Consider the following 13,364-nt stretch of genomic DNA (forward strand, 5'->3'; position numbering starts at 1 on the left):
CCTCTGGATGGACAGTCTCAGGGCCCAGCTAGCAGCCTCAGTGCTTTGCTGACCAGGGCAGCTTGTTTCCCTGGGAGGAGGGACCTGGATTCTTCCTTCTTCCAACACCGCAGCTGGGCCTGCAAAACCTGCTCCCCCTGCCAGCTGGAAAGTTGGCATTTGTGGCTGGAATATCTTTTTCTTTCAGTGTTGGTTTTGGGGATACAGCAGAGAAAGCTGGTGAGGTGCCACTGAAAATACTTTTGGGCTAAACCCTAAAGCTTTGGAAGAAAAAAGTGACTGTGATCTTGGTGATTTCCTTTTGTCCTTCCCTCTGACCAGTTCCCAAACTCACTTCGCGTTGTCAGTTTGGGCTTGACGCTGACTGAAGAATAAAAGACTGAAACGGCAGGTTCAAAAGTGCCCAGAAAAGAGAAAAAGACAGGTCTGAATAGAAATAGCCGGTGCTTGAGAGCCTTGGGTCTACTATTTTGCTGGGCATGTCACACCATCTCATTTCCCCTCTTATCTGTCCTGTGAAGTTGGCATTGCTAGCAGCTGAGGACTCTCAGACTCAATCAGCCCGAAGTCACACAACTTGGGAGTGACCTTGTTAAAATTCGAACCCAGATTCACTCAAAGTCATTAGCCATGGAGTCATAAAGGTTTCCAGGAGACAATATCATTGAACCCAACCCGGCAGGGTAAGTTAGATTCAGATAAGCAGAGAGGAAGAGGGAGGGGGTTCTGAGCAAGGGAAACAGGGCTGTGCTGTGCTTCATCGCTCAGCCGTGTCCGACTCTTTGCAACCCCAAGGACTGTAGGCTGCCAGGCTTCTCTGTCCATGGGGTTTCTCCAGGCAAGAATACTGGAGTGGGTTGCCATGCCCTCCTCCAAGGGATCTTCCCACCCAGGGATCGAATCCAGGTCTCCTGCATTTCAGGTGGATTCTTTACCATCTGAGCCGGAAGGGAAGCCCAAGAATATTGGAGTGGGTAGCCTACTCTTCTCCAGTGGATCTTCCCAACGCAGGAATCAAACCGGGGACTCCTGCAATGCAGGTGGATTCTTTATCAGCTGAGCTACCAGGGAAGCCCGAAGGGAAATAGTCGATACAATCAAAAGCCTGCCGCCTCACATGGAACAGCTCCATGGAGCAGGGACCACGTTCTCCGTGGCCACATGCGTCCCCAGTGCCTGAGTGCCTAAAGCGCTGTGGGGCTTAGTAAATGTTTGTTGCATGAGCAAATACATGACGACTTCTCTTCCCATAGACCGTGAGCCTCTTGAGGGCAGGGACTAGGTCTTAGAAATCTTCGGATGCTACACAGCTCACATGGTTAATAAATCGCTGTTGTTTATTACAAAGTTGTGTCCAGCTCTTTTACAACCCCATGGACTGTAGCCCACCAGGCTTCTCTGTCCATGGGATTCTCCAGGTATGAATCCTGGAGTGGGTTGCCATTTCCTCCTCCAGGGGATCTTCCTGACCCAGAGTTCCAACCCATGTCTCCTGCATTAGCAGGTGGATTCTTTACTACTGAGCCACCCGGGAAGCCTGGTTAGCAAACAATAGCTAATAAATATGTTCTGATAGAATACAGGAATGAATGGCAGGCAAGGGAGGGTGAGGAGATGAGTCTGAGGGAAGAGGCACTGATGCTTTGGGAAATACTGAGCAATGCACTTGGGCTGCTGTGGTCGTCAGGGCGTGTCATGGACCATCTTCAGTGCCTAGACGAGGAGCTCTTGTGTGCTCTATTTTTGGTTGTTTGTTTTAAGTCATCTCAATGGAAAACTTGTCGGAAGCTACAGAAACTCAGCGGTGGCCCAAACTTTGATAGGTGTGCATGGGAACTGCAGTCAAACATAGCTTAGCAATCACTTTTCTGTAGGACTGGCCTCAACCCATTGTGAGTGCCTCTCCACCTGGGGGTGACCACAAGGTTATAATCAAAAGGAGGCTTGTGAACACTTGTGAATGGGACCCTGCAAGTTATAGATAGTACTCTGGGGTCCTGGAATTTTTTTTTTAGGGTAGTTTGGCCAGGAAGTCCCAGCCAGCTTCCCCCATGATGGGATCTGCTCAGCCCAGGTGTTTTCAAGAAAAGCTGGCCTCTCTTTTCAGGTATCGGCCAACATCGTGGTTTTGAGAACGCCTGAGGGCCGGAAGACAGCCGTGGGAGGAGCCCTTTGGGTGGGCAGTCGGAACCTTCTGGTCCAGAGAAGAAGCTGCTCCCTCACCTGGACTTATGACCCGTGGCTTTGCCCCCAGCCTGCCCGTCGAGTTCCCCAAGATGGGCTCCTTCCGCAGGCCCAGACCACGCTTCATGAGCTCCCCGGCGCTCAGTGACCTGCCCCGCTTCCAGGCAGCCCGCCAGGCTCTGCAGCTGAGTTCCAACTCCGCTTGGAACAGGTATGGGAGGCACTGGGTGGGCGGGCAGGTGGTGATGGGGTAGGGGTTGGGGTGCCAGGGCCAGGGGCTGGCTGAGCTTCAGCATCTCCTGAGATCACGGTTCCAGAAGGTCATGGGTATAGGGGTGACTGACACAGTGTGCCCGTTTCCCTATGGCAACTGTATGCATCAATGTTTCTTGTTGTTTTCTTTTAATGTATTTTTTCTTTTTGTATTGATATATAGTTATTTACAATATTGTGTTAGATTCAGTTATTTTTTCTGATTATATTTCACAAGATATTGAACATAGTTCCCTGTACTATGCAGTAAATCCTGGTGCTTATCTGTTTGCTGCATCCCAGTTTGTTAATCCCATGCTCCCAGTTTGTCCCTCTTTCTCTCTCCCTGTCTTTCTTTCTTTGAATAGAGGGGACGTGGACCACTGAGGGCTTCTGGGCTCTCAAAATCAGTTAACCAGCCTGGGACAGTTGGATCAGAACTTAACATTAGGCCCATGCCAGTTGTCAGACGACCTGAGGGTGGGAACATCTAAGTAACCTCCAGTCACCTGCTCCCTGTTTAAGAAGATTAGACATGTATCTGTGAAAAGCTAGCAACGCAGTGTAGACCAGGGTTGATCCCCACCTGGAAGCTACTGGTGGCAGGGAGAGGAGACTGAGCCTTCGTAAGGTGCCCAGCCACTCTGTGTACCAGGTACTGAGTAGAGACTGAATCTGTACTATGTCTCACCCTCCTGGAGCTGTATTTCAAATCTATGTGGTTCCTCTTTGGATAAATCAAATGCATTGTTATTTTAAAGCATTACTGAGGGTTTTTTTTTTTTGTCATTTGGATCATTATAATTTTTTTTTTAATGAATGCACAACTCATGATGGTGAGGGAGGGGAGATCTGAAATGTTTTGATGTTAAGTAGAACCTGGTTCATTTTTAAAAAGCCTGAAACCTGGGGTGAAGACAAGCTTGTGATCAGCTCCTTGCTGAAATGCTGGGCTGGGTCCAGATACTTACCTGGGTCCTTCAAGGGATCAACTCTCCTGCCTGGACACTCGTGGGAGGGGAAGGGGAAGTGAGGCCAGCCCTTCTGGAATTCTTCCCAGAAAGTACTATTAAAAGGTTGGACCTAGGGTCTGTCATACAGAGTGAAGTAAGTCAGAAGGAGAAAAACAAATATCGTATATTGGGGCATATATATGAAATCTAGAAAAAAATGGTCCAGATGAACCTATTTGGAGGGCAAGAACAGAGGCGCAGGCATAGAGAAGGGACGTGTGGACACAGAGGGGGAAGGGGAGGGTGGGATGAATCGGGAGAGCAGTGGCATACACAGACCAGCAGCTGTGAAATAGATCGCTGGTGGGAAGCCGGGGTGCAGCACAGGGAGCTCAGTTCCGTGCTCTGTGAAGACCTAGATGGGCGGGATTGAGGGGGGAGCTGGCAGGGAGGTCCAAGAAGGAAAGGGTCTTGTGTATACATATAGCTGCTTCACTTCGTTGTTATCACAGAAACTAATACACCATTGTAAAGCAATTATACTCCAATTTTTTAAAAAAAGTAAAATAAAAGGCGAGGACAATTAAAATCCATAATTGCAAAATTAAAAAAAAAAAACATTAAGATAAGGCAAGGCACGATCTTTTCCAGGCTGTGAAGACAGAGGCCCCCTAAGTGAGAGAACCGCAGGCTGGGGTGAACTGCTTGCAGCCAGTGCCACGCGGGATTCTTCCAGACCCGCAGGTGCTGGCCACACAGTTTCCCAAGAGCAGATCCCACTGCCCACCTTTCAGTAAGGCTGCTCCCCAGCAGGGCTGCCAGCCTGCGAGAAAATGCGGGGAGAAGGCCTCTATTTGTCCTCTTGGCCTCAGTCTTCCTCCCTTTCCAAGGACCCTCATGTGCAAGTGATGGATTCCAGGGAGAGAAAACCTGGGCCTGCCTGTGCCCCGGGCTTCCTGGCCCTTCTCCCCACCTGTGGCTCTGAGCTGCTAGTGGAGGTGGCCCCGGGGAGGCAGATCCACTCACCGGGGGTCTTTTTATTTCCCTGCAGCGTCCAGACTGCCGTGATCAATGTCTTTAAAGGGGGCGGCTTGCAGAGCAATGAGCTCTATGCACTGAATGAAAACATCAGGTACGTGACGTGGCTGGCCAGTTGGGGCCCCTCCCCTCCATGGGCCTGAACCAGGGCAGAGGGGCTACCCCTCACCATCACTCCGGGAACCTCACCTTAAGTTCTGTTTTCTGCTTGATTCTTATTGCTGCTTCTGTTGGCTTTTCTGAATCTTTTCTGACTGTTAAGTTCCGGGGCCCTTGTCTCTCTAGACTTCTGCTCCAGAGAGGGCCTGTCCATTTGTCCATGTATAGTGCATGTGTGGGTGGCTGGGGTACAGAGGGTAGAGGGTGACATCTAGCAGCTGTCATTTACTCTGTAAACATTTCTTATGCCTGATTGACCATGTTAGGCAGGCTGGTCTAGTGGTTGGGAGTACACTACTTAGGATTTTATAGCTCTTCTTTTACTAAGAGGTTTTACCAACCTCTTTGTGCCTTGGCTTCCTCTTACTTGAAATAGGGATAGGAAATGTGCCTACTTCCTTAAGATTCTTGTGAGGTATTGAGTTACTGCATAAATAGTTTATAAGAACAGAGTTGGAAACACATGAAGTACTTGGTACTTAGAGCTCTTACCATCATTGTCACCGTCATTGCTATTAGGTTTGGGTGATAAAACTCTCGATAAGATATGGTCCATGAAGAGTTTGTCTTCCAGAATCTTCCCAGTAGTGTCCACTACTCGTTCATTCATTCATACATCAAATGTTTCAGTGCCTCCCCATCAGCCAGGCACTGGAAACGCAATAATGAACAAAGATAGATGTAGACACTGCTTTTCCGGGAATTTACAATATGTTCAGTTGGGGCAATAATCATTAGTCAACTGATCACACATATAAAATGTATGAATAATAATGTACCTGTGACAGCTACCACAACACAGTCGACATGATGAGAGCCGACGTTAGTAGGACTCGGTTTTGCCAAGGAGGCCAGGGATGGTGATGTGATGCTTGTGCTGTCATCTGACAGATCAGTGGATATTAACTAAATGAAGAGGGCTCCAGGTAGTGGCAATTGCAGGTGCAAAGGTCCTGTGGTAGCAACGGACCCGAGCACGGACCTGAAAGTAAGCCCACTTGCCCAGAGCACTGGGGGTTGGGTGGTAGTGTGGTTGGATTTGTGTGTTTGTAAAATGAGGGCAGAGAAGCAAGCATGGCCCAGTGCCCCAGGATCTCCTGGGGACAGGAAGTTGGACATCGGCTCTTTTAATGGGCTGGTGTTCATTCCTCTTGGGTATGTTAAGTGCAGAACATCAAGGCTAAAGACCCAAGCCTGGAGTGGGCAGAACATTAAACAAGGCCATTATTCGAGTGCTGTTTACATTTAGTTAAGACCTGTTTTAAGGGTCAGTGAAGTGTTTTAAGAGCTCTGCTTTCATGACAACCTTTAGAGCTCAGAAATAAAGAGAGTTGTCTTCAATTTCTAGCCGTGTGCTTGAATTTCACATAAGAATTACACAAATATGGAAAGACACAATAGGGATCATCTCACCCAAGGCCTCCTTTTTACAGAGGAGGAAACTGAGGCCCCGAGAAGTTGAGTGACAGGAGCAAAGCTGGGTCAGCCAACCCCCCGGTTGCAAAAACTGAGTTTCACTCCAAGAACTAAGATCCCTGCCTCTCTATGAATGTTCCTTAGCTCACAATAGATGTATAAATAAATAAAGCAGTGACTCAGGAACGTGCTAATTGTTCCTTGTATCAGGGGACAGATCCTGAAATTGTACTTAAAAACCATTGTTTGTGGGCAGTTAGGAAAAGTATGGGTCACGCCAGATTGCACCAGCCCGGTTAACCCATGGGCCACTCACCGAGAGGCCTGCAGGTGCCAGCAGGTCTAAGTGGGTGAAGCCAGCCTGGTGGATGGAGGTGAGGGCTAACCCTCTGCCCAAGGGGATCCCACTCCCCCACCCCGCTGGAAGAATGCAGGTCCAGTGTCATGCCATCTTATTTCTCAAGAAGAACCAGAGACTGAGATTTTTATGTGAAATTTCATATCATTTAAATGTTGATAAATGATCCAGATGTCCCCAAACATCGGTATAGGGCAAACAAAACACATCCGTGTGCTGAACTTGACCAAGGAGGTGCCCATTTGTGAGATCAGCCAGAACATGCATGGGAGGCTGATGGGAATGGTGCATCCCAGATTCTAGCACGAAGGACCCTTGAGTTGGGGGAAAGGGAGCTGACGTGGATGGAGGTGCCCAGAAAAGTGCTGGGTGCCTTTCACCTCCACCACACTCAACCCACCTCACAGAGCTGTCAGACAACCATTGTTCTCATTGTGTCGTCAGCCCACAAAATGATGGGCAAAAGAAACACAGTAGCTTGTCCAGGGTCACAAGCAGAGTCAGAATGTGAACCTTTTCCTGAGGAACCTATTTGCAGGGCAGGAATATAGACACAGACACAGGGAATGGACTTGTGGACACATTGGTGAATGAGAGAGCGGGACGAATTGAGAGAGTAGCACTGACATATACGTACACCACCAGGTGTGAAATGAATAGCTGGTGGGAAGTTGCTGTATAACAGAGAGCTCTGTGACAAACCTATGGGATGGGGTGCGGGTGTGGGAGGGAGGCTCAGGAGGGAGGGGATATATGTATACTTACAGCTGATTCATGTTGTTCTGCAGCAGAAACAAATACAACGTTGTAAAGCAATGTTCCTCCAATTAAAAATTAAAAACAAACAAGAATGAATCCTTGTCTGATTTAGACACCTGTGTTAGTTTGTTCGGGCTGCTGTACAAACACCATAGACTGGATGACTTAAACAATAGATGTTTATTTCTCACTGATCTGGAAGCTGGGACGTCCAAGGTCAAGGTGCTGGCAGACTGAGCTCCTGGTGACAGCTCTCTCCCTGGCTGCTCTCCTGCTGTGTCCTGGCATAGCCCCTCTGTGTGCATGGAGGAGAGGGCATGCTCTGGTGTCCATTTCTTGTAAGGATGCTAACCCCAGCATGAGTGTTGAGGGCCCTACCTGTATCACCTCGTCAAACTCTAATTATTTCCCAAAGGCCTCATCTCCAAATACTAGCACACTGTGGGCATAGGGCTTCAACATATGAATTTGGGGGGTGGGGAGGGGGTGGAGACACAAGTCAGCCTGCAGTAAAACCTGTGTTCTTTGCACTGCATGACAATGTCAGAGAAAGAGATTTTAGCTGGAAGAAGGGTTAAGCCAATGGTCTTGATCTTTCTTTCTGCCATGGTTCCATTCCTGAGGCCTCCAAGGCCCCATCTCTCACCATGAGCTTGGATTCTTAACACCCTCCGAGGACCACAACACTCCCCCAATGCTCCTTTCCAGTATTGAGTTTAGTGTTATGTGTAGGATATTCCTCTGTCTGTTTTGAGGATGATGAGAAACACATATGGTTGGGGTTTGAAGCTAATTGCCCGGATGTGAATTGGGCCCAGCATACCTCAGAGCTGTCAAAAACCAGAGTTCCAGTGACCATGCTCTGGACCATCTACCCTCTGTCCTTCTTGAGGCTGGTCATTAGAATGGATGTGGGCTTTCCCAGCACAGACACTCAGAGTATACCTGAGAACATGAAGTGCATCCCAGACTTTGTAGGACCTGGTTGTCCCCAGTTAAATAAGTGAACCCTTGTCTGCAAGAGCCAACATGGAAATAAACACAGCTGCCTTTATTTCAATAATTAAAACACCAAAACAGGCATGCTAGTCTCTGGTTACATTCAGACAGACAGCTTTTGGTTTTTCTTCTCTCTCTCTCTTTCTCTAAGAAGACCTGTTTGCAGAATGCAAGTGCCAACTCACCAGCATTGAGACCCCACCAGGTGGCATGAGGGACAGAGGCAGTAGGGATGAGGGAGGAAGATGTGGAGGGAAAGAAGGCTGTTACTCTCAACCCCATTATTCAGTCAGGTATGACAGTTCTATGTGCAGGAAGATCCCTGCCAGATTCCAGAGAATTGTTTAACTTCAGAGAGTAGCTCTTGGTAAGGGATGAGGATTAGACCAGCTATGGGACCATGGCTTACCCAAGTCTGCTCTTTGTTTTACAAAATGAGGAAAACGACATCAGAATCATAGTGACTGGGAGGTCTGAGATAATGCCAAAAGTGTTACTAGTACAAGAGCTGGTGTCTAATAGATATTAGCCATTATTATTCATATTGTGAAAATTTAGCAGTAATAAAGTGATAAATGCTGGCTGAGTACCTAGCATGCAAGCACAGGGCAGTGTGACCAATTGCCTCATAAGCAGTACTGTATAACGAGTTTTGTTATTGTTTGGATGAGGTGAGCTGACTTTGAACTAGAAAGATCCAGGCCAGGCCCCTCCAAGAATGTGCTGGCCTGGGAGTGAGGGTGAGGCTAAGTTCTTACAAGGAGAGCCAGCTGTTTCTCCTTTCTGCAGAGGAAAGACCAAGAGGAAATGACTCTCAGTTCTTTATTCTACTCCAGCCAAACAGTAATAAACTTTGATGGATTATCCAAGTCCAATGTCAAAACCTAAATCAGCTTCCCCAGGTTACCCCAGCCAGCCCCGGCCATCTTCCTAATTGTGGAGTTAGTGTGTTCCCCAGGAAACGTGAATTCATGTAAATATTAGCCAATGCAAAGGATCACCAAAAAGGTAAGTTTTATATAACTGGGTCCTGAAATGCAGTTGTTACAAATAATTGGTGTTTTCTTCTAAGACATGTCTCCATGTCTAAAAAATGAACTCCAGTTTAAACGTTGGCAGATAGACTTTGGGGTAGTTCTGAGGAAGAACTCTGGACTAAGGATGGTCAGGTTCTAAAACAGATCATTAGATCAAGAGAAGGATGCGGAGAACTTTTAAGACCAAATTCATTAGGAATTGTTGTTCAGTCGCTAAGTTGTGTCCAAGTCTTTGCAATTCCATGGACTGTGGCACTCCAGGCTTCCTTGTCTTTCTATCTCCTGGAGTTAGCTTGAACTCATGTCCATTGAGTCAGTGATGCCATCCAACCATCATATCCTCTGTAGCCCCCTTCTCCTGCCTCCAGTCTTTCCCAGCATCTAGTTTTTTTTTTTTTCCCAGTGAATCAGCTCTTTACATCAGGTGGCCACCTCAATAAAGTGGCAAATTTTCCCTAAATTAAAGCCAGGGCTCATGGTCTGTCAATGTGAAGACCATGAATCAGATTATTTTCTGTTGAAACTGCCTTAGAAAATGACCCCTCAGAATAGACATATTCTAGTGAAACCCTTGTTATCACAACCTACAATTCTGTCTGCCCTGGCTTGGGCTGGACCTGAGTATGTTCTTGGATTAAATTCTCTATGGCGCATCAGTGTGGTTTTGAATACCCCTCTCCAGCCTCCATTCTAATGTGGCTTCATTTTGACAGTGGGGACAAGTCTGGGTTAGAGGTTTGGGTTTCATGAGCTTTTCCAGGAAAAAGAATGGCCAAACTAAGACACAGAAGCATGCTCCTGCTAAAACATTCTTTTCAGTAACTAGTCCACAGATTCTAAAGTTAGGAAAGTGTGAGAAAGCTACTGTTTATGTGTCCTGGTTCTTAGGAACCTATGCAGGTAGGTTCTTAAAAGTGCTTTCAGTTTGTGGTTGGCGGGAGGTTGGGGGATAGACATAGAGAGAGGGGTCATTGATGCTTTCCTTCATTTCATCAGTGAATATTTGTGGACTGTCTGCCAGATCCTGGGGCAGCCGTTGAGGTGGGTAATTCTTGCTCTTAGGGAACGTACCACAGATTGAGATGAAGGAACTGAATAAGCAGCTCTCAAAGCGATATTTTAAGTCAGGTGGTGGGAGAATCCAGAGTGCTGGGGAAGTGTGAGGTGGGGAGTGGGCACCATTAGATCTGGGAGAGGGCACCCTGTTGAAATCTGTAGGATGGGGTAGGTGAGAGTCAGGTAGAAAGGGCAAGTGAGGAGAGAAAAATCTTGCCACCCGTCTCTCCATACCTTTTCACCCCTCCTTCTTCCTGGGGAGATTTTTTTTTTTTTTTCTCAGCAGAAATAAATGCTCACAGATGGAGGTTTCCGGAAACCAGAGATGAGTTATCTGCAGCTGGCCTAAGGCAGGAAACTCACATTTTCCTTCTCTCTCCAACCACCCTGCTTCTGTTCTTGTTGGGAGGGAGGCGTCGTGAAGGAAACCCCAGAGATTTTCAAGGAAAGAGGAGGTTCCAAGAACTGAGCTCCATCTCTGACAGGTTGGAGTTGAAACGTCCTTGTTCTGAGTCAGCTGGCCGCCCAAGTCCCAGAGCGGAGCTCCGCCTCAGCTGGGTCCAGCCCTGGGAGGAATCTGTTGACCCAACTGAGACCTGCAGCTGGGGCAAGAACTGGGAGGGGAGAAGAGGAGAACCCAGATGGAGCCCAAGGCTGGCAGAGGGGACTGGTCTGAATCAAGATTCCATGACATAATAGCAGACTTCAGTAGAACATTGATTTAGTGTGTGCCAGGCTCTATGTGTTAACTCTGGTAAAACTCACCACACTCTTGTGATCTGGGTGCTGCTGTATTTTCCTTTTACAGATGAGGAAATAGAGGCACAGAGAGGTGGGATAACTGGCCCAGAGTTTGCAGAGCTAGTTAGCAGCTGACTTGTGCTTAAGCTTCCCATGTTCCTTAGCAAATAGTCAGTGAGGGACTTCCCTGGTGATCCAGTGGTTAAAAATTCACCTTCCAATGCAGAAGATGTGGGTTTGATTCCTGGTCAGGGAACTAAGATCCCACATGCCCACTCGTGGCAGCTACTGAACCCAGGGCGGCACCAAAAGCTCCTGCCTACAGCAGCTAATACCCGACGCAGCCAAATAAATATATAGGTAAATAAAATTAAAAAACAAACAGAAGAATAAGAACAACAACAACCAAAAAGTGGTAAGTGGGCTCCAAGAGGCGCATGGTGGGCATTGTCCAGATTTAAGCCTGATGCCCCTGGACAGAGGTTCATGAACAGATCATCAAATGGTTGGAGCATTGTCTTCTGAGAACCCTCGTTTGAGAGCCCTTCAGGCAAGATCTCTTTCTGGCCCAGGTCGCTCAGATTTGACACCGTGTTTCTGCTCTGGTTGAGAAAGAGCCTTATCTGTGGGGGCAGGAAGAGTAATTTGAGGGAAGGAGCTCATGAGAAACCTCCAGGGCCAGCCCATGCGGTGGCTGGCCTGTACAGCATCTGGACATCTGCCCTGAAAACCCAGGGCTCTCTGGAAATTTTACACTGGGCAGCACTGGACTTGGAGCTGGTCAACTGGTCAGCGGGACCGAGACCTGGCTGCTGGCTTCCGCAGAGTTTGCTGCATCTCCGCTGTTGGTGTCCGTCTGTGTCCCTCACTCACCTTTTCTGCCTGTCCCTGTGGGCATGGGGGCAGGTACCACTGCCTGATATTCAGGTGGGCCTCTGTTTGAGTTGGGATCTGTGTGTACGGCCTCAGGCAAGGCTGTGAGTGTCAAGTCTCCTTGTCTTCAAATCAAGGATAAATTCCTACTTTAAAGGCTACCGGAGAATTCCAGATGCTTTGTGCCAGCTGCTTAGCACAGTACGAGCGACATAATGTGTAGCTCTGGAAATGCTCGCTGTCGGCTCTCTCCATCTTTTTCACTCTCCCCACTGCCACCCATGCGGTGCAGAATATAGAGAGGTGTGAGAGTCCTAGCGTTTTATCTCAGTCATGCCCACCATCTCTCATGGAAAGGTCGTTTCCATGTTTTCCTGTTTAAAGGATGCCGCTGCCTTGGCACACACCCTGTTGTAGATGTTAGGTGGGTGATCTTGGGAGAATTTAATGATCAAATCGGAGAGGCACTGACTAGCTTAGGATCAGGATCCTGTAAGGTCCCCTCTGTTCCTGGCCCCTGAGGGTGTCTGGCCAGACCCTGCCAAGGGGCCTGGGGCAGCTGCCGGTTGTCGTGTGGCACAGAAATACTACACAACTGATAAACGGTTTCCCCAATCACGCTGGCTAGGCTTTGGCCCCAAGGCACCTCTCTCTAAGCTGTTTCATCATCCTTTGGAATTTTGCTACTTTGGGGCTTGTGCTCAGGGGAGATTGTGGCTCACATCAAAGGTGGTTTCTCTGCGTCATTTCTGCCACTTCCTGCCCTGCCTGCCATTCGGTCATCCCTCTGCCTCTCAACTGGCTAGAATCCAGCTTCTGTGCCTCATTTACCGTCGAGCCCACAGAAGTGGGAAGTTGAGTTGACAAGATGGTGTGGGGTGAGATGGCAGGCCTGTGTAATAACAGGAAATCCTGTCATCTGGGGTGGTGTCTCACCCGGTCAGCCCGGAGGGTGAGAGGGTGAGATATCACAGATCAGGGAGTGAATAGTTCCCCATTTCTCCTTGTTATGGCCCTTTTGGCTTCTGACTGAACTTCATGCCCTGTTTCCCTTTTGGGTTGAGTCCCACAGAAACATTCACTTCCCATTACTCGCAAGTCCCCACTTCCTTCTCATTCTAGCTCACTGGCTGCTGGTGGTGGTGATGGTAATGATGATTGCGGTGGTGATAGTAATGAAGTGGTGGTGTTGGTGATAATGTGGGGGTAGTGATGGTGGTGGTGATGCTTGTAACGAGTGGTGATGGTGTTGTTGGTGATGGTGGTGCTTGTAACAAGTGGTGATGGTGGTGTTGGTGATAATGTGGGGGTAGTGATGGTGGTGGTGGTGCTTGTAACGAGTGATGATGGTGTGGTGGTGATGGTGATGGCGGTGATGTGGTGTGGTGGTGGTGGTGATGTGGTATGGTGATGGTGGTGATGGTGGTGGTGGTGGTGATGGTGATGGTAGTGATGGTGGTGATGGTGATAGTGGTGATGGTGGTGATGGTGGTGTTGGTGATGGTGGTGTTGGTGATGGTGGTGATGGTGATGGTGGTG

At 48.3% G+C, this 13,364-nt stretch overlaps 1 protein-coding gene across 2 annotated transcripts in view; it reads left to right on the forward strand.

The window, feature by feature from the left end:
* The window catches only part of PRR5L (proline rich 5 like), a 78,838-nt gene that overhangs the window by 21,112 nt on the left and 44,362 nt on the right, over nt 1-13,364 (forward strand). For both annotated transcript variants that reach the window (XM_040259023.1, XM_040259024.1), the window contains 2 exons: nt 2,108-2,395; nt 4,441-4,521. In XM_040259023.1, coding sequence (XP_040114957.1) covers nt 2,232-2,395; nt 4,441-4,521 — 245 coding nt within the window. In that variant the 5' untranslated portion in view covers nt 2,108-2,231. The remainder of the gene's footprint in view (nt 1-2,107; nt 2,396-4,440; nt 4,522-13,364) is intronic.

Source organism: Oryx dammah, unplaced genomic scaffold (assembly GCF_014754425.2).
Source record: "Oryx dammah isolate SB20612 unplaced genomic scaffold, SCBI_Odam_1.1 HiC_scaffold_17, whole genome shotgun sequence".
NCBI classification, from domain to species: Eukaryota; Metazoa; Chordata; class Mammalia; order Artiodactyla; family Bovidae; genus Oryx; species Oryx dammah.